Genomic DNA, 24,356 nt, shown 5'->3' with positions numbered 1-24,356 from the left:
ATCAGCACGGATCTTCTCCCTCTCCATCTCCTCCTGGAATAGCAGATTCTGCTCTTCAAGCTCTGCCCAAACCTGTGACGTTGGAGCCTTGATCAGGAGGTTTGCACCTGTCTGCTCGACCAGGCGTCCCTGTAGCAGCTGGCTGTGCTTCTTCTCCTTCAGGAAGTGGCCGCTAAGCCTGACAGGAGCCTGTAGATCTTCCTTATCAGCATTCTGAGTGTCCATCCGTTCGTCCCCTGAGCCAGCTGCTTCCAGTTATTACGTCTTCTCCCCATTGTGAAAACAATTAACTCCCGAATAATTACATGAGTAATGACGCAGAGTGAGTCAGTGTGAAACGCTGCACACCCTGAATGAAATTCATCTGAAAATACCTGCAAAACGATGATGAACACACAGTAGAGGTTCCAAGCTTATATCTGCCATCGTTCTGTTGAAAAGAACCACCTCATTTTACACACCATATGACAACACACACACACACACACACACCAGCTTCAAAACAAACAGCCATCATCAAGTGTTTGAACATGATATTTCATCACAGCAACCTAGTGGAACAGGTTAGGTAGCGTTTAGCATCAGACCCAATCCCACAGAGGCACAGCAGCAGCAGCAGCACATAGAATACATTTAGGTTTCACAGAGATATGACATCGCATGTTTAGTTGACCAGCCAAAATTTAATAATTTAATCTGTGCGTACTAAGAGCAAGAAGGCATGTAATAAATAATTTAAGTAATTCACTCATTACAGACACTATTTGTACTATGAATGTGTCCATCAATCCTCATCCACACTTCCGATTTGTTTCAGTTATTCAGCCTAATCTGAATAACTGCCTGAATATTTGAACATTTATCCAGAAACACTTATGCTGCTTCATTAGTGATCGTTTTGAAATGAGGTATGAATGGTATGAATCGCTATACGGACACATTCACCTCTTTCATGTCTGTTGGATGGCCCTTTTTCTTGTGTGCTGTCATTATCTGAGGTGCTGAGGCGTAGCTTCATTACAGGGTGCATGGCTGAACTCAGCAGGGGGTTGAACCACTTGTGAATGTGTGAATAGTTTCCCTGACATTGCTGCCGCCCACTCAGCAGTCAGCCAGGTCTCTGCCTCTGCCTGTGAGGATTGGCTCTTGTCAGACCGAATAAATGACTACAATTAAATGTTCAAGAAGTTTCTCGACATTTAGTAAGATTCTATTTCCTGAATAAAACCTAGGGGGTCATAAAGAACTAACATTACATTTGACTGAATTTGGCCTTGAATCTGTTTATATCGTCCCAGTTTCAGGGAAACATTGACCGTAACCTCTCTCGTTGTTGTTGCCACTGCCAAGGTTGTGTTCCATCCCGGTTTGTGAGTGTGTGTGTTTGTTTGTAGGGTTTAAATCTGAGCCAGAGAAGAATTTGCTCAATTTTGATGTGGATCGGGATGCAGCTGCCAATTCTAGAGCTTTCAACAATGCAACGAAGAGAGCTAATGTAATAATAATAATAATAATAATAATGATGATGATGATGATGATGATGATGATGATGATGATGACGATGAAGATGATAATGATAATGATAATAACGATAATGATAATAAATATACTGTAAAATCTAATATATGTGTCTACTAATCAACTCGGCTCATGACAAACCTCTCCACAAAACAAAAATCTATTAAATTCTAAATTTGCTAATACACAAACACACACACACACACACACACACACACACAAGGCAAAAACATAACTACCTTGGTCGTTTCAGGTTGTTCTTGACTTGGCCAAAGGTCAAAGGTCAAACTAATTGGTGGCTTATCTGATATGTCTCCTCCTATTTCGTCTAGAATGTTTTCTGGCTGAGCTGTGATTGAATCACTGATCCAAATCAGCGGCCATGTGCGGCCCCAAAACCCTCTGAGTGTGTTCATGCTGAAATGCACAAACACATTGAGACATTCACATTTTTTAGGCTCATTTTTCGCAATCCAGGCATTCAGGTTGACAATGTTATCCAGAACGTATTTACATTCAGGGCAAAAATGATGATAAGCAGAAAGATTTGACCGCAGTGCAGTGACTGAACGCATCAAGTTACTGCACCATTGAAAGTGCATTACAGATTTGTCGCATTCTTGTCTCAAAGTGAAACAAAGTTAATATGTGGCGATAATGGAGACAACATGCTGGCCCTTTAATTCCATTCATGTGAGAGGAGATGCAGGGTAGCTCTCATTTATTAGACACTCATCTCCTTCAGGCCACGGTGACGAGACCATGACATCCCAGACCTCACCGCTGGGTCAGCACCATTTTATCCACACACACACACACACACACACAAACACACTTGCCTGTGTTCACACATAAACATCCTGCACACATGGTCCGTCCTGCAAAACATAGGGAGGTGGGGGGAGAAGACGGGAGGGATGATGTTGTTGACTGGGGGAGGCTCCATGTCCACCGGTGGCGTAAATGCTCCCCCTCCCCTACTCCTCTGCCCTTTGTGGTACATTCCAAGCTTTAAAATGAGGAGTATCGGCTCCAGAGGCTGCATGAACAACGGCAGCTGGTCTGATCCAGGAGGCAGACAGAGGGGGGTCAGACACTGGTAGGATGTGAGGGGGAGTACATGGATCAACTGGATCAGCTTTGTGTATGTATGACAGAGACAGATGAGGGGAACAGAGAGGGTGATTGTGTGTTTAATCTGCGTTTAAGTGTGGGTCTAGGCGAGAGCAAATGTGTGTGTTGTGTCATCTAACAGAGTTTCCCTCTCTTGTTTCCATCTCTTTCTCTCTCTCACTCACTCTCTCTCTCTCCATCACATTAACCCAGCGTGAAAGGACAACACACAACAGACAGGGTCATTTTCTGTCTGTCTGTCTGTCTGTCTGTCTGTCTGTCTGTCTGTCTGTCTGTCTCTCTCTCTCTCAAGCATCCATCCCAAAAACTAAAACTACATTAACACCCCCACCCCACCCCGCTGCCACTGTCCCCTGATGTCTTTGTGTAACAGCCCTGAGCAGTGCTGCCTTTAGTGTGCTGAGGAAGATGTGTGTCCATTGATTGGCCCACAGTCTTCTTGTGTGTTTTGTTGATGGTGTCAGGATCAAGATGCAGCCTGGGACGCAGAGCAGATCAATATATTTTGTTGACTTAGTCTGCAACAGTGGAACGTGATTGAAATGGAGAAATTCAGTTGTGTAATTCAGACCTGGGCTTATTTGCTGTATATGGGGTTGGGTTATTGCTTAACATGTTGATATCAGTACTACTGGTACTTTAACAATGATCAATAATTCATTATGTTTTCTCCACAATTTTAGAATTTGCCAGAGAAAACTGAGTCGTTGTTTGTTGACCTTTGACCTCTTTTTGTGTCTTCAGTGTGAGGAGGGACTCAGGTCTCTCCTCACTCTGTATTGCTGCTGAATTTTAAATGGGCTGGAAGTCACTTGGCAAGCCGAGACCGTCTGGCCTCTTTTTGAGGCTCATGAGCCGCTCTGTTGTTGTTGATTTGTCTCAGAATTGAAGTCTTGATTTAGTCTGTTGGTATGAGGACACACTGTGGGAGAAATACTCAAATCATAATAAAAGCATACATTAGCAGTAAATGTATGTAGAGTAAAGGGCAGTAAAGTCATTATGTAGGTTATACAGTACTCAAGTACTCTTTGCATCAGGAACATGATAAAGCATCACAGCTCAATAAAGAGACAAAGCTGAGATCTATAAAGGTGTCATTCAATCATCACGCGTTGGTGTGAAGCATTACAGGCTTTTCATCTCTGAGTGGTTTGTTGTCAAACTGTGCTGGATGATTCCTTATGTAATGGTCGATGCATCCGAGCCAAAGATAGGATTCGCTCCAGGCCCGCTGAGCTTTGCCAGGCTTGGAATCAGAGCGGTCCAGCCTGTATGTCTTTGCCACTGGTAGCATCTTTCCCTCAACGTCAACCGTCTGCTGATATCAAGGCCAAACCATATGCATGATAACATCAGAGACATTCTCCTTCCTGTGGTATGGAAGCATCGGATGCTCTGTCTTTGGTAGATGCAGTGGGGATCACATTTAGTTAGGGTTAGGAATTGATTTGTCTGATTCTTGAAACAAGCTCAAATATTTTGCTTCCTTATCACTGATGTTGGAAATATTAAAGTGTCACAATCCAATCTGTTCATCTGTTCAATCTGACTCACATACAGTATATTATGAAAGTTATAAGATTGAATCACGTGAAAACAAGTTTGCGATTCCTCTCTGTGTTTGCTGAAGTATTGTAGTGATCTGAGACACTTTTGGCAGCCTGTTGTTCCCTTGTGGTGAGTTGGACGTGTTGATTGGTCAGTGTTAAACAGAAGGTGATATGTGCCTGCTGGGTCATGAACATGCCACTGACTCTACTTTTCTTTTCTTTTCTTTTCTTTTCTAATCATCATTCAGTCTACAGCACTGATTGTTGTTATTCCCATAATGAAGCTGCGTATGGAGATCCTAGTTAATTAGCCTCCCTGCTCTCCTTTGTTTACCCAAAGAGGAGACACAGGCACTTTGTGTTCAATCAGGCTCTTCATTAATCAACACACATCTAGCAGACAGACAACTTGATGCTTTATTGTCATACTGAAAGTCAACACAGGCGAGCCACGAGTCAGTCACAAGAACTAAACTCCACAGATCACAGATGTTGTGTTAAGCGTTTCCAGGTACACTACAGTATATCATACAGCACTACACACACACTTGATTATATTGCAATCTTTATGTTAAGTGTAATTTTTCTCTATGCTTTAATAATCTTACATTTGGGGATGGTTGAGTTAAGTTGAGTCAGAAGTCAGCAAACTTGTGACTCGAGTTCAAGTGGAGTGTAATGTGTGTCCCACAGCCCTGGCTCTTTTGTGTGTGTGCGTGTGTGTGTGCGAGCAATATAAACACTGGCAACAGGCCTGCAGACATCCTAGCACGCAATGGATTAAATATTCAGCGGCAGATGAATATTTCAGTGGCAGGTGTGGAGTTCCAAGGGGAAGATTAATATCATTGCCCACTCACTGTTAAATCTCTCTCTCTCTCTCTCTCTCTCTCTCTCTCTCTCTCTCTCTCTCTCTCTCTCTCTCTCTCTCTCTCTCTCTCTCCACCTTCTCTCTATCTCCCTCCCTGATGAATGTCTGACCTCTGCTTTCCACATTGTTACCTTTTCACAGCCTCCCCGCTCACAGCCGCCTTTGGCCCGAGTCGTTTTTTCAGACACCGTGTGCTCTGTTATTCCCATCTCGCCTTTCCATGAGAACTCAAATTGTATAAATCTCGAGTTTCTCGGTGGCAACAATGGAGGGTATTAGCTGGCGTGTGCGTGCTGATGGGCTCTCCACGTCAAAGGCCTATTGTGTCTCGAGGCGCAAACTGCCGTGGAGCTCAGACTTTGACGGTTGTTTCAAGGCCGACTGAGAGATGAACAGCAAGAGCGTGCAGTCACTTCACTTTTTGAGCAAATGGAACAGATACTTGGGCCTTTATGTGCTGGGTATTCACTGCCGGAGGTCTAAGTCACAGTTACATGTATAATAGAATGAAAGCCTCTCTAACTTTGCGCATTTTCACGGCTTGTAAGTCTTTGTTTCTCTCATTATCTCCAGTCGATCTCCGTGGTCCACGCCACCTCCTCACTTCCCAGCATTCCTTGCCTGGGATCCCTGTGGCCCTGAAACAGTCCATTGACCTGCGCACATCCATGGACGGAAAGTACAAAGAGATTGCCGAGGTCAGCGCTCTGCTATTTGCGCATTAAACTAACAGAGATTTTGTCTAAAGTCACATTTCTAGACCTTTACAACAGAGCGTGTTGTGTCCCTGTGTGAAGGAGCTGTTCTCACGCAGCCTGGCAGAGAGTGAGATGCGCAGCGCCCCCTATGAATTTCCTGAGGACAGCCCCATTGAACAGCTGGAGGAGAGACGGCAGCGGCTGGAGCGACAGATCAGCCAGGATGTCAAGTAAGGAATGAGGAGGAAAGGAAATCTTCTATCTGCAGGTCAGATCCTCCTGCAGTGACCCTAAAGTGAACTGAACCTCTCTGATTCACAGGTTTGAGCCGGACATCCTCCTACGAGCCAAACAGGAGTTTCTGAAGACTGACAGCACCACAGACCTAGAGTGAGTGTGTCGAGACGCTACGGTTAATGAGCCCTGAATCTGTGTTTGTGAGCATGAATACCTGAACTTAATCTATTCACTATTCACTCTATTCCACTATTGATTAGGTTGATTGACAATCAGGACCAAGCTTCTGATCTGCAGGAGAGGGAACTGGAAAGAGAGTACCAGCGAGTGTCCATATCTGGGGAGGAGAAATGTGGGGTAGGAATTATTTCTCTCTGTTGCACATATTCTCTTGCCTCCCAATTAAAATCACACCTGTCCTGAAGACGCTGCATTCTTCTTTCCATTCCTTCTCTGTAGGTTCCGTTCACAGATCTGCTGGATGCGGCCAAATGTGTGGTGAAAGCTCTGTTCATCAGACAGAGGTACATGAGTCTGTCGCTGCAGAGCTTCTGCAGGACCACGGCTCGTTACCTGCAGGAGCTGAGTGAGAGACCTCTGGACTTAGATGTGTATGAGGAGGAGATCCAAGAGACCTCAGGCCTTGCAGGTATTTCAGCATACACCTAAGCTACACACACACACACACACACACACACACACACACACACACAGGCGCCTCACAAGCTGAACACTAGGAAACAGTTATGTAAGCATGTGTATCCAGAAATACCAGTTCTGTTCCTGCTAAGTAATGTCATTTTACAAACAAGTCATGTACAGTAAGAGAAAGGAGGGTGCACCCACACACTTCACAATCCATCTGTCACACGCCTCTGAGCAGGCTGGGAAATTGAGACTACTGTTGCTGCCACCTCCTTCCTCAAGCCAAGCTGTCTCATGCATGCACACAAACACACACACACTGTGATCTCCCTTTAGATGGCACCATGCACCCACCTGCCCCTAAAACACACCCCTATGAGAACCAGGACCCCGCCAGCATGCCCCCTGACGCTGGTTACGGCTGCAAGATGGTGAACGGTGTCATGCACGTGTACACAACCAGGAGCACGCTGGATAAGTGAGATGCAGAGCTTTACTTCCTGTGCATGGATGCTTGATGCCTGTAAGATCAGAGCTTGGACCTGTTTAGGCTCAAAGTGTGTGTGTACTCACATGTTCATGTTGCCGTCAGGAGCACAGAGCTGGACCTGCCGTACCCCGACCTGCAGGAGTACATTGCTGATATGAACGTCATGATGGCCCTCATTATCAACGGACCAGTGTAAGGATACGGGAATGTTGATTTGATGCGCCATCCTCGTGATTCCCTCCAATAATCTCTCTCTATTTTAGTTCAGACTCTATGATAATTCCAACAGTAAACACTTCAGTTTGCCTTCTAATCTGGAATCAATGTATCTGTTTGCATCACTTGTTTGACTCCCCTAGTGTAAATGAATAAACTCAGATTTACTCTAATATTGATGATTTTTCACAGACAGTCCCTGAAGTTTAAGGCATTAATAATGTAACCACAGTCTCCCACTTTGGATTAAAAGTGTTTGTTTTTGTTCCCTGTTGCCACAGAAAGTCCTTCTGTTACCGCCGCCTGCAGTACCTGAGCTCCAAGTTCCAAATGCACATCCTGCTCAACGAGATGAAAGAGCTGGCAGCGCAGAAGAAGGTCCCACATCGCGACTTCTATAATATCCGAAAGGTGAACTCAAATATTTGTTTTCTACTGAGCTAAATAAAGAAGAAATGTATCATTTGCATGCCGTAACCAGACTGGATTATTGATGAAATACTTGCGTGCTGGTGTGGATTGTTTCACAGGTGGACACACACATTCACGCCTCGGCCTGCATGAATCAGAAACACCTCCTGCGTTTTATTAAAAGGGCAATGAAGAAGTGCGCCACAGAGATCGTTCATGTGGAAAGAGGGAAAGGTCAGACGCTCATGGAGGTGTTTGAGAGCATGAACCTCACAGCCTTTGACCTGAGCGTGGACACCTTGGACATGCACGCAGTGAGTAATGCCACTGAAGACGACGATGAGACTCAACCTGACAGGAGTGTCGGTAAAACCAGCGACTGACAGACTCACCGTGACAAAGTGTTCCATTTTTCTTTGCAGGATCGAAACACTTTTCATCGTTTTGACAAGTTCAACGCCAAGTACAACCCCATTGGCGAGTCCATCCTGAGAGAGATCTTCATCAAAACTGACAACCACATTGAAGGGAGATACTTTGGCCACATCATCAAGGTGCTTGCTTGCTGCATAAACAAATACCCAGAGAACGTTTAACACGCGTGAGTGCACACTGTGAGCTCTTGCGCCCTCTGCTGACCGCTTTGTGTTCCTGCTCTCCAGGAGGTTATGGCTGACCTGGAGGAGAGTAAGTACCAGAATGTGGAGCTCAGGCTGTCCATCTATGGGCGATCTAGAGACGAGTGGGACAAACTGGCCCAGTGGGCAGTCAAACATCGTGTCTACTCGGACAACGTGCGCTGGCTTGTGCAAGTGCCACGACTGTTGTGAGTGCGAGTGACTGTTGAGTGACATTATGAGCTGTATAGACCGGAGCTGTAAGAATATATACCACACACACAATTATTATCTCACACAGGACCTATTCATGTATTTATGTTCCTCTTTGAAGTGATGTCTACCACACGAAGAAACAGCTGTCCAACTTCCAGGAGATGCTGGAGAATATTTTCATGCCTCTGTTTGAGGCTACATCAAACCCAGGCAGCCACCCAGAGCTCCACCTCTTCCTCCAGCACGTACGTGTGAACTCTACACTGTGGAGTAACTGTACAGAAACACTCACCACACACACTTAATGGATGTGTTGTTGCTGTTGTTGTTGTTGTTGTTGTCTTCATGCAGCTTGTGGGTTTCGACAGCGTTGATGATGAGTCCAAACCAGAGCAACACATCTTCAACCTGGACAGTCCGCTGCCTGGCAACTGGAGAGAGGAAAACAACCCACCCTATTCTTACTACCTCTACTATATGTATGCAAACATGACCGTGCTGAATCACGTGCGCAGGTAACAAACTTCACTGATCCCTCAGTGAATGATCAAGGTCAATTTCCTTTTAATCAGCTATTTTTTCTGTGCCACGCCCAGAACTTATCAATCAACCTGTTGTTCTTCTGTGTCTCTTTTCAGGCTGAGGGGATTCAACACGTTTGTGCTCCGTCCACACTGTGGGGAGGCCGGGCCCATCCATCACTTGGTGTCCGGCTTCATGCTGTCAGAGAACATATCACACGGATTGCTGCTCAGGAAGGTGTGAAGTCAATATCACAACACCTGCAAACACACAGAGAGAGAGAGAGAGAGAGAGAGAGAGAGAGAGAGAGAGAGAGAGAGAGAGAGAGCTTATCCCTCCATCATACAGAGATGATGGAGTCAGGAATATATCATGATCTCAGCCTTTGATCTTTGTTCTTTAATCATATTCTCCCTCTGATATGAATGGAGAAGCAGGCCCGGGGTATCAGTGCACTTCTCTCTTCTGCCTCCAGGCTCCTGTACTGCAGTATCTATACTACTTGGCCCAGATAGGAATCGCCATGTCGCCGCTCAGCAACAACAGCCTGTTCCTCAGCTACCATCGGAACCCGCTGCCAGAGTACCTGTCCCGGGGCCTCATGGTCTCTCTGTCCACAGATGACCCCCTGCAGTTTCACTTCACAAAGGTCAGTGCTTTGTAGCTGCAGATACGGATTACGTCACATAGTTTAGCATCAGTATCTTTTTTCCTGCTGCAATCTGTCGTGAAAAGTGTCAATTCCGTTTCAATCAAAAGCCTGTGTCCTACATTCTTATCTATCCAATATGAGTGTAACTAATAGCATACTGTGTGTGTTCCAGTGGAAGGGCCTGGGTATTGTGCTCACTGGATTAGAGACACACCTAAACTCAACAGTGACATTGTTAATGTTCCACTTGTGCTTTTGCTTCTACAAATAATCGGAGGGGAAAAGAGAGGGAAGTGATTGGACTCTGGCTGATTGTACTCACTGACCTGGCAAACTTGTTCCATTTCATTTGTCTAATCTCTATATTCACTCTTTTATTTATCTAACTGTACTGTTTTTACATTTTCATTGGTTAATCTTTATGTGCGCTCCTCTAGTGGTGTCCATGGTTACACCTTTGTTAATTAGCTTGTAAATCGACCCATATTCGGCCCTACTTACTATTTTGTCAGTCAGCTTTGGAAAGCAGTATGAGTTGCCTCTTTGGAAGAAAAGTGCTGTATAGATTACATTTGATTGATTGATCAATTGATTGATTACCATAGTTGGGGGGCCCTTGAGCAAGGCACTTTACCCCAGCGGCCACTGGCCAGCATGTAATGTTGTTAAATGTTAAATGTTTAATGCCCAAAATAAGCACTCCAATAGAATTCCCTAAATTGTCTCTGAACTGATCTTGCAGGAGCCGTTGATGGAGGAGTACAGCATCGCAACTCAGGTGTGGAAGCTGAGCTCCTGTGATATGTGTGAACTGGCCAGAAACAGCGTGCTGATGAGTGGATTCTCCCACAAGGTATCGCTTTCTGCCTCAGCCTCGCTCATGAGCAAACATCCTCATCTATCTACACTTACACCTGTCTCACTCTCACCTTTTCTTCCTCCCCCGTCAGGTGAAGAGTTCCTGGCTGGGCCCAAATTATATCAAAGAGGGAAAAGCGAGCAACGACATCAGACGCACCAACGTGCCCGACATCCGGCTGGCATATCGTTTCGAGACCATGTGCGAGGAGTTGAATTTGATCACACAGGCCATTCGCACTGATGAGCTGGAGACTATTGAAGAGGAAAGCAGCCTGTCTATGGGCTCTGTGCAGGGAGAGAAGTGAACTGGTGAAATCCATATCATTTCCATATTTTCACACGGGCACTTTGTAGGGATTTACATATCATTTCTTTGAAGAGAAAGCCTATATTAAAGCAATGAGAGTTAGTGATGTGGCAATATGAGAAAGGACCTCAAATCTGTGTAACAGAGGTGTTTACGGTTTACGGTTGTTCCCTTGAGGTATTTATTGTTCTATTTGCCATTGTGATGATTGGTTATGTGTCTTGGCGTATTTATTTCAGTAGAAAGTCCAGTATGTGTTTCTTGCAGCATGTCTTGAATAAGTGTGTTTGTGTTCAGATTTCGACCTTGTGACATTCGGGCTTAAGTTACACACTGGATCTCAAACGGACCAATTAACACAGAGGACAATCGGGAAGACTATTGTGGCATAAAGAACCACCTAACTATGTACCATAATGTTAAAAATTCACTCAGAATTTAAATCTTTCTGTTTGTCAAAGATTTGTGCTGTAACAGGAAAATACCTCATACTGTGTATCTAGTGGGAAAATCATTTCTGGTGCAGAATTTGCCTCTGGTGATACCAAATACTCCCACAGCTGCTACTTGTGATGTCATCGTCCTTACTGGGAACAATAGGACTGCATGAAAGTGCTTCACTGTATTCATTACTGGTGAAATCGTCATTTGCAGCATCTTGATTATAGTGATACTTATGTTGTGACTGTTTCTCTTGTCCAGTGTCTGAGCGCTGATCTGGTAACATGTGGATGTTGAACAATATGTATCCGTCACAGTAAAATGCTACATGGTCCACTTTTCCCACTGTGAACGAGCTTACCCAGTGCCAAAACCACACGTCAATGTCACGTTTTTTGCACCTTTTCTGTTTTCTTCCCTGTTTCCAGTTATGGTCCTTCTTTCTGTACACCTGCTGCTGTCCACAAGCGCTGTATCCACCCAGAGAATCCTATGGTGTTGTTTGGAATTCATTGTTTAAAAGACTTAAATTGTGTGTCCAAGAAGAATAAATTGTCTTGCAGTCTTGGAGTACGTGTCTCCGTTCCACACTGACTAAAAGTAAATGCAAAGTATTCGGAAATTAAGTAACGTCCAGTGCGAACTTCAGTAGTTGTTAAGTCTCGTATTAGGGGATATTGTGTGTGTGTGTGTGTGTGTGTGTGTGTGTGTGTGTGTGTGTGTGTGTGTGTGTGTGTGTGTGTGTGTGTGAAAGGACTGAAACAAAGAGTGCATTCTTTCAGTCCACATTAGACTCGTGACTATACAACTGTGGGGCTCTCAGCATAAGATTCAAATACATAAAGTTTAATGAGAAGCTTTAATGGTGTCAAACATTTACTCCACATTTTACTACAACAGCAGCACAAAGAGGCAAAGCTGCTCTGAAACAATGGCCGTGACCTATATGTCATGGTGCTGCAACTTAAGCATGACTCAGGGATTTAATAAAAGGAGAGAAAAAAAGACCCCGCCCGGCTCCGCTCCGGTGTAACCTCGCACATATACACTCCTCCCCCCGGTTGCCTGTAGACTAAAACAAGCATTCCCATTCTTTCTCTCTCATTCACCGTTGCAGATCTGCACCTCAAGTCGCCTTTGCTGCAGTTTTGGGTCAAATTGAGTTAAAATGGCAATGAAGCTGGCATACTGGGACATCCGCGGGGTAAGAAGCTCCAAATGGTTACAAGTTCATGGTCCGTCTGGTTGTTGGCTAACCGCTGCTTGTTTAATTATTCATTCGAGTGAGTTAACCGCAAAGTAGCTAACCGCAACGTCGCTTTGCATGTACTTAAATAAAGTAGTAATGTCCCTTGCTTCATCACGTTACTATACATGTTTAAGTAAAGAATGCGATATTTACTGCGTCGTATTCACGTGTGGTGGTGTTTTGCCCCCCAGCACAGGGGGAGAGTTATTGTTCCACACTCGGCACTCTTCGTCAAGAAAACCGAAATTGTCACCGAATTACGTAACTACGAAATCCAGGTGTTGCCGTTTAACCGGTTGCCGGTCGCGCTTTATGGTGACGCACACATTAGCGGGAAAGTGTTTGAAAAGTGCTGTAAACAGAAAGAGCAACTTCAGCCGCCCCGACAATACCAAGTTCAAGTACAAGTTTTTTGTTTTTTTTTTCCCCCCCGAAGCATACATTGAGAACAAAGCCTCTGGTTGCCAGTTGGAGTCATTAAAATCAGTGTCGAGCGGCTAACTGCTAACCTCCTGCGTGGCTGTAGCTGCGAATTTCATTTAAGAATAAGAGTTTCTGGTGTAGTTTTAATGTGAGAGGTCATGGTTATGCTGTGCTGACGGGATTAAACTGCAGAAGTGAGTGTTATTAAAAGAGGCCTTGTTTGTCACATGCAAGGCTAAATATATCTACAATAACAAGAGAAAACCTGTGGGCAAAATGTGGGAATACCGCACTCACTGAGTACTTAATGACTTAATTAGATGTACATGTGGTGTTAAAACAACATTCCCAGGTGTACAAGCCCAAACCACTTTACTGCAGTTAAACTTGACCTGTTTGCTTCTCTGAGAGCCCTTGATGTCCTAATCCTCCGGGTGTGTCCATCATGAGACAGAAGCTGAACTGTTCGCTCATATCCTCTCATGATCTCTGGGCTCTTTTCCAATAAAGTTCCAGTGATAATCCACAACATGCATATTGAGTTTGACAAAGGGCCGCTGTCGTTATTTTAAGAGGGCGAGAGTGTTTTTTGTTTGTTTTTGCAATTATCATAATTATCCAAAGCAAACTAATCCACTTGACCGCTCCTCCTGCAGCTGGCTCAGCCCGCCCGCCTGCTGCTGGAGTACACAGGCACACAGTACGAAGACAAGTTCTACGTCTGCGGTGAAGGTGGGTTAAGTCTTCAACAGCGGCCACCTCATGAGGGAAGAGTGTCCACACAGAAAGACTCATTTAATGCAGTGAATCTTGTTTTTATCTCACAGCTCCCAACTATGATAAGAGTTGCTGGTTTGATGAAAAAAAAAAGCTTGGAATGGACTTCCCTAATGTACCGTACCTCAAGCTTTTCATATAAACTTTTCGCAGACGTATTGAAAACATTACCTCATGGTTCAATAATTGTTTGATCTGCCCAAAGCTGCCGTATCTGGTGGATGGAGACAAGAAGATAGTGCAGAGCAACGCCATCATGAGATACATCGCACGCAAGCACAAGATGTGTAAGTACCACCATTTTGACTGATTAGGTACAAATGGACATCGTTATAAAAGTTCTGTCATACGAGCGGTCTTGGTTTTGGGTGACCTATTGTGATCACAGGTGGAGAGACTGAGGAGGAGCAGATCCGCGTGGACATCATGGAGAACCAGGCAATGGACTTCAGAAATGGCTTTGTGATGATGTGCTACACCAACCTGGTGAGTGAGAAACTCGAGGATGATTTGTTATGAGAGCTTTGTTCCTGGAAGAATCTGTTATCACGGAGTAGAACAAACGGGGTCTAAAGCTTCTAAAGTGACACAGTGTTTGAAGCTGCTGGAAAGACAAAGAGGAGGGGGGACACTATGTGCACACACAAGGTCAGCGTCTGTGGGAAACGCTACAAGGTTGTTGGTTTACAGATAAGAGAGGAGTGGAGGCTGAATTGAAATGAAAATGAAATGAAGAAGCCCTGCAGTATGAAACAATGTTGAGTTTTCTACAATAACTAAAGCCTCACTGATGTACGCTGATAATTTCAGGACGCCATGAAGCCGGGCTATGTGGAGAAACTGGCAGGCACACTGAAGGACTTCTCTGAGTACTTGGGAGACAGGAAGTGGTTTGCAGGTGACAAGGTAAGATGAAAGTACCTCTGTAAAGCACAGGTCAGACGTCCACCCTTTTCCTGTGTTTTCTCTTCGCTTCATGTAAATGTTCTCTATCCCAGATTACCTTTGTGGACTTCCTCATGTACGAGCTACTGGATCAGCACAGGATGTTTGAGCCAAAGTGCCTGGACGAATTCAAGAATCTCAAAGATCTGCTGGACCGTTTTGAGGTGAGGACACACACGTTTAGTCAGACGCACGCAGCCAGGAGACGGAAAGTCCAGTATGATGTGGATCTTCATTTGGTGTGAAAGAGGAAGTACAAGTAAAAGAAATAGAAGTTTTTTATGAACTTTGAGGTTTGTTGACTGTAGGAGTAAGTTCCTCATCACACACTACTGTCCAGGTATACATGTGCTTGTTGTGTCCTAAACATGTTGTCCCTCAGTCAGATCGTTAATGACAAATCCCAGTGATAAATCAGTGTGTAACTGTTTCTTCTGGTTTCAGGCTCTGGAGAAGATTGCTGCCTACATGAAGTCCAACAGATTCATGAAGACTCCTGTCAACAACAAGATGGCCAAATGGGGGAACAAGAAAGTGTAGAAAAACACAGATAAGTGTCTCACTGTAAGAGGAAGTGATGAATAGAAAAAGTGTAATTGAGTGAATAAGTCATAAGTTCAGGATTAGAGGGATAGTTTGTCTTTTTGTATTACTAGTTGGGTACGTACTGTAGGTACTGTGTATATGTAACAGTTGCACATCACTTCTAAAACATTTTTGAATTGAATTATCCCTTTATAAACCATAAGAATGGCTTTATAAATGGACATAAAGCACTTAATTCAGTTGTAGTGAGATTTTTTGAAACATTAAAGTGTGTTGATGAACTGTGTTTGTCTTTCATATCTTGTGTCAGAAATAATGATTGTGCTCAGACTCATCATCCTAATCAATAGGAATGTTTTACAATTTCTCACTTTATAAACAATTTTCTTATGTCTATTTGTGGACTGATTACAGACGATTGAATTAGAATTCAGCTTGCTAAAGAATACTACTGGAGACTTCTCTAACAAAATCCTTCCTGCCTCACTGACAAATGAATTCACAAGTGAAGGTTTCAAAGTAAGGTTACACATCATTAAAGTGTTTTTAGTACATCAAATATTTGTCTATACCATTGTGTGATGCCTGTACTGGTTTGTTTCATATAAGAAAGAGGAGCAGATATTTAAAATGCATTTTATTTTCCTTTACAAGAAACAAAAGCAGACAAAGAAATAAGATGATGGGGAAAGGGAGTGGAAAGCCGTATATAAAGAGATGCAACCTCTGGCGTCCTGAAAAAAATATGTACAATTCAAAATAATCCATATCCATACAAAACATGCCACATACAATAAAAATGATCATATTTATTCATATTCCCTAAAAGTATCTCTGCTGTACAGATGCAATATCTTTTTTAAAAAGTAGGTGAGGTTAAAAAAACCTTCAATTTGAGCAAACTTTATTAAATTATAAGATATGCAGAGAACTTAAATTAAGATTCATAGAAGTTAAAAATTATTCAGGCTAAAATCCAGTGAGCGGCATATTGTCTTGTCATGGTCTTCCCTTGAAATAGAAACATACCAAAAAATATATTTATATATATCACTGTTTAGGGATACTTGATCAATATCTACCAGTTTAGAGAAGTTCCGTTATACTATGAGAGTGCAATTCATTATCAGGTTAAGTATGGGATTAACTTGGAGTATTACATCATAACATACATTAGGCCAAGTAACCATTTCACAAGGTTTACCAACACATTCACTTCTATAGGGAAGATATAAAAAGCAAAACACTAATAACAATATCCTAGGGAATTCAAGATTTTCCATTTCAGATTATAATCTTCCAATTTTCGACCAATTCAGGGACAGGTTTTGGTAATCAACGAGCAGTAGCATAAATAAAACGCAAAAAAACACGAACAATATTACATAAATACAAATGCTATGCACCATTGTACTGCTTTATGCAATAAGTGATTCTCATGTCTAATAATCAACGAACTCTCCACGTGGATCAGTTACGTAATCACCTCGGCTTCTCGTCCAAAACGACTCGAGAAGACGCTTCGCACACATCTATTTCGTCTTTGAGAGCTTATAGCAAAAAACACCAATAGAAAAACAGGTAAATGCAAAACACTCTGGTTCATATACATAGTTATTAGTTTGCCATTTTACATATATTTATATTTATGTACAGCTTTATCTTTATGATAAAATGATATCCAGTGGTTGGTTTTTCAATTTTATTTCTCTACACTTTGACTTTATTGATTACAAAGGGGCTGGATAAAGAGTTTGCTGTCCCCTAATGCATATACCATATATACAGTTTGTACAGTTTTGCATTTTTCAATCATGTGAGGTCTTAGGTTAGGGGAAGGAGGAAACCGAGTAGTATGGGAAGGTGGAGTTTTAGTAAAGCTCCCTTTAAAGACTTTTTCATTCATCTTACATAGAAACAAAATGCCCTTTTTTCCAATAAGTCTTTCACTGCCATCCGTTCAGCCTAAAGAGGACAGTACCAGCACTAAAAAAGCCACACTAACAGGGAAGTAGAAACACTGCAGGCTGTACTCAGGCAGAGGAAGACTTACTACAGTAAAGTTTAACAACAGTCCACTAAATAGTACAGAGGAAGAGGCATGATTCAAGGTTTTTAAGGTTGAGCAGTGAAAACATCGAGTTATTGAGGGAATAAAAATGATGTCGATGAAATGGGGTATAGTAGTCATGCATCCACTGGCTAAACTCCAGTGGAACTTTAAACGTATGAAACAAGCCAGACGTTTCTGTCACTTGGTTAATTTCGGACCGGGCCGCCGCCGCCGTTACAGACCGGGAGCGGCCGCCATCCTAGAGCCTTAATAACGTAAAAAAAACAAAAAAAAAACAAAGCAGATGTCATTGTGCTTTCACACAGCTGATAAACGTGGTTTCAGATGCATAAATAAAAAAAGAGAAAGGAAAAAAAAAAAAAAAAAAAAAAAGCTACATCAACATCCAGGATGATCTGGTGGCTTACAGGACACCTAACAAGCTTCTGATTGTGATTTTATTAATGCAATATCTTATCAAAACTGTCATATATTTCCTCTGTATAAATAATTCCATGAATAATAATTATGTTGGCTCATTATTGTAAATCATCATCAGCATAGAGTAGATAGAGCAAACCTGCTGCTTAAGATTCCCTGCTTGTCCGAGAAGGCTAAGCCCATAAAAACTTTCCCCCTTTCCCCCCCTTCCACAGTAGCAGTTAACAGTTTTTTTTATACAAAGCAGTCACTTCCCACTAAATCAATGAGGTAGACTGGGTCCAACTAACCCACCTTTGGACTCCGTACAGTCACAACTTCTGGCACCTCTGGAGCCACAGATCAACAGCAACTTCGTTTTTTTTTTTTTTTTATATTATCTTTACATCTTATCCATCGATCATACGTGGTTCCTACGCAGAGCCACGCCGAGATTGTCTAGCTAGCCAATATCCGTGTTGTCTTCATTGATGACTTGATGGGAAAGTGCCTTTTGGGGGGGAGGGGGGGGAGGTGAGGAGGGGGACGCTGTGGTAGGAAAGGAAATAGGTCCGACTTCAAACACAGAAATGCATTAGTTCATTCTTAGTATTTCAAAATGGCTTCTTGTGGGAGCTCCAGCTGAGTTCCGCGCTGCGAGTACTGATATCAGACGGGAGAGGAGGGTCGGGATCTTTTGGTAAATGTCGAGGATCGATTTCCAGCCGCTGTGAGCTTATTGAGGAGGAGGAAAAAGAGTTGGTTTTGGCTGAGGAAAGGGTCGTTCATGAGTCCAAAAAACTAAACAACAAAAAAAACAGAAACAAATAAAAAAAGTTCATCCCACCATCAAGCTGCTGTTGGTGGAGGTGATCAGTTGCTTTTAGTCGATTAATGCTCTTCAAACCTTTGGCTACAGGTGTCAACACTTTTAGTCATTCAAAGATGGAGGCCAGTCTTCCTCCAAGTATTTCAGAACAGCTTATGTACTGGCTATGTAGGATTCAAAGGCTTTGGCGCAAGAGTGTTCTGGCACCACTGAGAGGGGTTTTCTTCCCGTCTTCCCTGCTCCTGTTAGTTCATCCACTTTCGGCAATTCCAGGCTCCGCAGTGGCAAGGTATCTTGTGCTGATCGTCCTCGAAATCGAACTGATAGTCGTATGTCAGCTGAAATGAGACGACGGGCAGAGGTCAGATAAAGGCACCGGCCCTTTAAATCAGCATTCACAATCACAAATTGGGAGTGAGATCATGTACAAGTTAACGTCTCATCGTCTTCGGCATGATTTATCATGATTCTTAACCAATTCATAAAGCTTTCTTTCATTTGTGTGTTGGCTACCTTTGCAGACTAAAATGTTTATTATATATAGTTTTCTCTCCACAGCAGCTATATCCATGTAATGTGTTGAATAACGTTATATAAAATATGTTGCAATGAGGCGACTCTGCTCCACACTCCAGTCAACACCCGGCTGGGAATCGCGTTTGAAGATCATCGCTGTATAATGCAGTCGACCCTCGTTTCACAAAAGCAGTAGATGTTTCAGCAGATTGTACACTTTTCTATCCCTGCTACAAACGGCAAAGCACCTCTTCTCCCTTGGGGATCCTGCGACTGGAAATGATGATGATTTTGTCCTCTTTGTCAAATGTTACGACCTCTGCGACACAGTTGGGGGCACAGGAATGGTTGACGTATCTGAGGGAGATGAGGAGAAAGGTCAGGTTTTGATGCGTCTGGGACAGAAGGGTGGGCCAAAGGGAAAAACTCTGCCTTATCAGAACTCACCGAGCTGGGCCCCCAGTCAGAGTAGCATCTATCACTTGTTCATTGTTAATGCGGAACATGTAGATCCCACGGTTCTACATTAGACAAACAAAACACAAAAGAATGCTCAGATATATATGGTTCAAACAAATCTCTTCTTTTTCTTTTACAGATAAATGTATTTCCTTTGCCTTGTGCAATGTTGTGCCATGACTAGCGGTGTGTAGTTGAAGTACCTGCTCCTCGTAGATTTTCTCGCGGCGGTTGGCCACCTCGTTGCGTATGACGGTGCCGATGTACTCGATGACCATGGTGTGCTTCTCCAGATCCTTGGCAGCGTACAGACCCAAGCCTTGAATGCGAGACCGTGCCAGATACACGTTGTTCTTCCACTCCGTTTTGAGCCGGCGGTACTGGGAGGACTTGGAGTGGACAAACTGCTTGCTGTACGGTGTGTTGAGCTCTCCGGTGAAGGTGCTCTGGTAGGCCTTGGACACGCTGGTGCTATTGAGGGTGTGAGGTCTGGAGACACAGACAAGAAAACGTGAGCAGATATCAAATCAGAAGATTCCACAAATCAGTCATCTCCACGATTCTGTCCTCAGCCTGTAACTGCATGGATGAACTATTTCTTCTTTTTTTTTTACCTCTTGCACTGTGTGGGCACCTTAGGTTCAGACCGAGCAGAGCCAGAGGGATTGATCATGAGAGGCAGCTCCATCAGAGGGTGACGGCCATAACGGAACTGGTAGTTCTGGCAGTTTTCCACACCAGGAAGCTAAACAAAATAACTCAAAATCATTTTAAGCAATAGCTTTGATGTATGATGATGATGCATTTTGTCAAAGCAGAGGTGTGAGGCTCTGTCTTTGTGTCATGACTTGGAGGAAAGGGACCTTCTTAAAATTCTATCACACATAATGTTTACTACAACAGAATGAAATGGTTGAGTTAGTCAAATGTCTTACCGACTCAGTGATGCGCATGACAGCATGAATTGTGAGGCCATACATCTCCTCTCCTTTGACATGTTCTGTGAAAAGCTTCAACATGGCTGATTCATCTCGCAGCTTAGCCACCTGCTGAACCACCTGTTCCCAGATCCCTGAAAGGTAAGAAACATTGTCATTCATTACAGTATTTAGTTAAGAATATGTAACAGCGGTAAGTTTTATTATAAATCTGAACAGTGTTTCAGGTCATACCCTCCGGAGTGGCGTCCCGGTAGTGCAGCTCCTCCATGCCGTGCTCCAGGACACGCACCTCAAACAGGGGTTGGCTTTCATTCTCACTAATACGACAGCGATAGCGACAGCGCTTATTGGGCACACGTGTGCTCCAATAGATGCGTGTGGATTCATAGCCCACTGGGAAGATTGCAGTGGGTGAGTGGAAGTTGGCCATCTGAGAGGGCAGAAGCTGGCCAACTGCATGAAAGATCAGGCCACCGACACGGAACAGGTGGATGCGGTCGCCACGCTGTAAGATGCTGGCAATCTGCTTTACCTCATCACGCTCGATGTAGACCCGCCGCAGCACAGAAAACGTGCCGAGTTCCTCCTCACTGGGGCCCTTCAACTTGTGCTGTGTGCAGAGCATCGTCTTGTCCTTGAAGAACATACAGCGAGCCCGGATGGCACAGGCAAAGTGGTAGACATTGGGGCAACGTAGTCTGTTGCAGCTGTTGGTTGCACCTGTTTTCTGGCAGTACGCACAGAGAGTACGCAATCCACGACGCAATGCCACCTCCACATTAATCAGGGCCCCACCCTGTGTCTCATACACCTCTGTGGACCACAGGGCACAGTTGAGGTGCACCCATAGGTCCACATCAATGTTAAGTAAGCGTGCAGGCCCATCTGTAGCCCCATCCCCTTCATCGTGACAGAAGCAGCATTTACGTTTATCCCGAGGCAGCTTGTCTGGTCGCAGTGTGATGCGCAGCCGCTCCATTAGCTCAGACACCTCTCGACTGCTTTCCTTCTTAGACCCACCCTTGCGGATTGAGATGATAATCTGAAGACGCTTCCAGCGAATGCCCTTCCATTTTTTCACTTTTGGGTGCATCGCCTCCTCATCAGGAGAGAGGGGTCTGCGCTGCTTGATGGCCTTAGGAGAAGACTCTATTGTGCTGGGAGAATCTTTAGGAGGTTGCTCTGCATCAGGGGCTGCATCCTCCTCCTTGGGAACAGCATCCAGAATGTCTTCAGTGGGAGCAGTGAGATTAGAAACGGCAGAGATTGGAGCTGGATCAGGGACTTCTTTTGTAGCGTCTTCATCAGGCTCTGTGCTATCAGGTAGTTGAGCAGAATCAGCGGGAGGACAAATAGCATCCTGCTCAGGCTCAGTCTTGATCTGAACATTGGTGGGACTGGGGGGAGAGGGGGATGGAGAAGCTGATTTTGTGGAAGGATCACCTTCACTGGTTGGATTTGGGGCAGAAGGGGGAGGAGGTGGAGGTGAAGGTGATGGGGGTGGAGATTCCTCTACTGGTATTACAGGGAGGTGGCGCACATCCAAGTCGTTCACATTAGTTGTGTAACAGTGCTGGGCCGGGTTGTCTTCTTTATCTGGAAATTCCTGAGAGAGAAATGCCCAAGAAATCCATGAATACCACAAGAGGAATGCTTTGAAATTTGAACACAATTCTGCAATATTTGTAGAGACCGACCTGTTTAATAAGGGACAGAATGTCCACTTGTTTCTTCAATGTACAGCCTGGTAGAGACACGTCAAATTGCCTTAGCCACTCATCCTGGCTGGGTGAAGCGCCGTCTTTTGTAGACAAAGCCCCTGAAAAAGATGAAAATCAAATAAGATTGCATTCATGTTTGAAGACAACATTAGTGTATGAGTGCTGATTTCTATTCAGACAGTCATAAGTACATCATCATACAGGCAAATGACCAACCGTCCAAGATCAACCCAACCCTTCCTACTTGCGAATGTCGTGAGGCTGATATGTAATATAATATATAGATATGATATAATACTATATATAAGATAATATACCAAACTAGATTATACGTCTGGATATCCCAGAGCCACCAGGACAGGAACAAACACTAATCTTTCAATGCAGGTACCTGATTGGCCAGCTCCTTTCCCAGGCCCAGTCACTCCGGGCATGTCAGGGTTGGAGGGGAAGGTCACCTCATAGGAACCAGGCATCCTCATGTTGAGCAGCCGGGCCATAGCCAGCATCACGTGGTTCAGATTCTAGAGGAAAAGTCATTCATAGTTTTTGTGAACTGTGCCTGAATATGAAAACATGGATAGTGTGCGATGATACCACAGGTTAGTACCTTGGCTGCAGCAGAGGACAATGTGAACGTAACAGACACTTCGTTGTTTTTGGTCTTGTCCCAGTGGTTGGCAGTGGAAACTATCTTGCCATCAGCTGCTTCGAATGGTTTGTTTTCAGGAAATGCTAAACATGGGAGGATTAGCAAATACGCATTACAGCTGGAATGTAACTGCAAGACACGATTCAAATTTAAAGATAAACTATTTATGATAGCACTCTAAATCACTTTTAGAATGTTATCCATACCTGGGATGGCAGTGCGAGGTATGAGGGGGATAATGGGGGATATTGCTCTCTCTGTCTCCTCCTCTTTGGGCTCCCGCAGGTGAGGGAAACGCGTGGTTTCATCTCCTATGTTGCTTTCGGGAGATGATGCTGGGATAATGCTTTCTGGGGCATCCTCGTCGTCGCTCTCCATCCTGCCACAAAGAAATTTCAAAACTTTATAGCCATTCTGCAAAAGGAACACCATTTTGGACGAGCTTAAGGACTGACAAAGGTTTCCTGCTGTACCTGATGTCCTCATTCTGGTTATGTGGTGGGGTGGGTAGAGCTGCTAGAATGTCCACACTTTTCACCTCCTCTCTGACAGAATCTACAGAGGACAAAATAGTGAATTGACTGAACAATTACAAGAATACAACGATCTTAGACAAGTATGCATTTCTACTAAATTCCTCATCGTTTACCCATAGGCTCCTCAGTGGGCTCAGGCTGTTTCTGGACCTCGGACAGCTCCTCCCCAGCAGTCACTCCATTGAGCAGCTTGTGCTGTACCGAGGGAGGCGGTGTAGGGGGCAGAGAGGATGGAGGTGTCGGGGGGTTGCTGAGGTTGCTCTGTAGAAAAGCACAAGATACAATACATTCACTTTGGTCCTTAAAATGCTGTTAATGAACCACATTTGTGTCACAGTATACCACCATCATTGGTACACACTGCGTTTTAAGTATACCTTAGTGAGCAACTGTGAATAGTAGTCTGGGATGTTGTCCAGCATTGCATTTCCAAAAGATCCCTTGAGCTGGGCTTTACCACTGGTTGGGCTGCTTCCAAAAGGGGCGAACAGATCAAGAGTGGCAGTGATGGAAGGCTCCATCAGGGGTAGCAAAGAGAGGCCCTGCAGGGGAAATAATGTTGTCATTCACCATTTGTAAAATCACCAACTGTTTTTTCATATGAAAGGACAGATCACAATCAATCATTTGAAATGTTTGCCTGCTTACCTGTTTGAGCTGTTTTATAAGGACTTCAGCACTTTTCCCAACTTCGTCCTTCTTGTTCTTCTTGCGGGAGTTCGGCCCTCGTTCTCCGGGTGCCTTGTTTGTGCGCTTTGGCTTTGCTACGGGTGGCCTTTTTGTTATGGACTGTAAATCCTGTAAAAAAGGTTAAAAATACTGATGGGTTCAAGGTTTGGTAGATTTTTCCTCAAGCAATAACATCGTAAGGAGAGAAAATATCAATGCATGAAATGAATA

At 44.0% G+C, this 24,356-nt stretch overlaps 3 protein-coding genes across 11 annotated transcripts in view; 2 read left to right on the top strand and 1 right to left on the bottom strand.

Moving 5' to 3' along the window:
• Positions 1–2,504: 2,504 nt before the first annotated feature.
• On the top strand, positions 2,505–11,910 carry ampd2b (adenosine monophosphate deaminase 2b). Its single transcript, XM_076166722.1, has 18 exons — positions 2,505–2,662; positions 5,650–5,774; positions 5,874–6,004; positions 6,096–6,164; positions 6,272–6,368; positions 6,471–6,660; positions 6,993–7,134; positions 7,249–7,338; positions 7,644–7,773; positions 7,893–8,087; positions 8,196–8,327; positions 8,436–8,599; positions 8,725–8,851; positions 8,958–9,121; positions 9,245–9,365; positions 9,604–9,777; positions 10,523–10,633; positions 10,731–11,910. The coding sequence occupies exons 2-18, from the start codon at positions 5,745–5,747 to the stop codon at positions 10,944–10,946; spliced, it is 2,283 nt and encodes a 760-aa protein (XP_076022837.1). The 5' UTR covers positions 2,505–2,662; positions 5,650–5,744; the 3' UTR covers positions 10,947–11,910.
• A 526-nt stretch (positions 11,911–12,436) lies between these two features.
• On the top strand, positions 12,437–15,610 carry LOC143013046 (glutathione S-transferase Mu 3-like). The gene is made up of 8 exons (XM_076166489.1): positions 12,437–12,593; positions 13,718–13,793; positions 13,889–13,953; positions 14,044–14,125; positions 14,227–14,324; positions 14,649–14,744; positions 14,837–14,947; positions 15,228–15,610. The coding sequence occupies exons 1-8, from the start codon at positions 12,558–12,560 to the stop codon at positions 15,321–15,323; spliced, it is 660 nt and encodes a 219-aa protein (XP_076022604.1). The 5' UTR covers positions 12,437–12,557; the 3' UTR covers positions 15,324–15,610.
• Positions 15,611–15,951: 341 nt separating this feature from the next.
• Positions 15,952–24,356, bottom strand: part of kmt2d (lysine (K)-specific methyltransferase 2D) — a 31,217-nt gene continuing 22,812 nt past the window's right edge. For all 9 annotated transcript variants that reach the window (XM_076166486.1, XM_076166479.1, XM_076166485.1 and 6 more), the window contains exons 41-55: positions 24,105–24,254; positions 23,834–23,998; positions 23,570–23,717; positions 23,394–23,475; positions 23,127–23,299; positions 22,879–23,003; positions 22,660–22,792; positions 22,245–22,366; positions 20,779–22,153; positions 20,542–20,678; positions 20,221–20,351; positions 19,810–20,095; positions 19,595–19,668; positions 19,396–19,504; positions 15,952–18,969 (exon numbers count right to left, since the gene is read on the bottom strand). In XM_076166486.1, the coding sequence (XP_076022601.1) occupies positions 18,877–18,969; positions 19,396–19,504; positions 19,595–19,668; positions 19,810–20,095; positions 20,221–20,351; positions 20,542–20,678; positions 20,779–22,153; positions 22,245–22,366; positions 22,660–22,792; positions 22,879–23,003; positions 23,127–23,299; positions 23,394–23,475; positions 23,570–23,717; positions 23,834–23,998; positions 24,105–24,254 (3,303 nt within the window). In that variant the 3' untranslated portion in view covers positions 15,952–18,876. The remainder of the gene's footprint in view (positions 18,970–19,395; positions 19,505–19,594; positions 19,669–19,809; positions 20,096–20,220; positions 20,352–20,541; positions 20,679–20,778; positions 22,154–22,244; positions 22,367–22,659; positions 22,793–22,878; positions 23,004–23,126; positions 23,300–23,393; positions 23,476–23,569; positions 23,718–23,833; positions 23,999–24,104; positions 24,255–24,356) is intronic.

Source organism: Genypterus blacodes, unplaced genomic scaffold, assembly GCF_046128005.1.
Source record: "Genypterus blacodes isolate CSIRO-AG114 ecotype Tasmania unplaced genomic scaffold, CSIRO-AGI_Gbla_v1 ptg000156l_1, whole genome shotgun sequence".
Lineage (NCBI taxonomy): Eukaryota > Metazoa > Chordata > Actinopteri > Ophidiiformes > Ophidiidae > Genypterus > Genypterus blacodes.
The sequence above is the reverse complement of the archived record's forward strand: the minus strand, read 5'-3'. Positions and strand labels throughout refer to the sequence as shown.

Bases quoted from the DNA above. Each gene is read 5' to 3' on its own strand.
- ampd2b (XM_076166722.1), top strand. From the start codon at position 5,745: ATGGACGGAAAGTACAAAGAGATTGCCGAG. The intron at 6,369-6,470 runs GTAGGAATTATT...CCTTCTCTGTAG, and splicing joins CTGGGGAGGAGAAATGTGGG to GTTCCGTTCACAGATCTGCT. The intron at 9,366-9,603 runs GTGTGAAGTCAA...TTCTGCCTCCAG, and splicing joins ACGGATTGCTGCTCAGGAAG to GCTCCTGTACTGCAGTATCT.
- LOC143013046 (XM_076166489.1), top strand. From the start codon at position 12,558: ATGGCAATGAAGCTGGCATACTGGGACATCCGCGGG. The intron at 12,594-13,717 runs GTAAGAAGCTCC...CTCCTCCTGCAG, and splicing joins CATACTGGGACATCCGCGGG to CTGGCTCAGCCCGCCCGCCT. The intron at 13,954-14,043 runs GTACCGTACCTC...ATCTGCCCAAAG, and splicing joins TTGGAATGGACTTCCCTAAT to CTGCCGTATCTGGTGGATGG.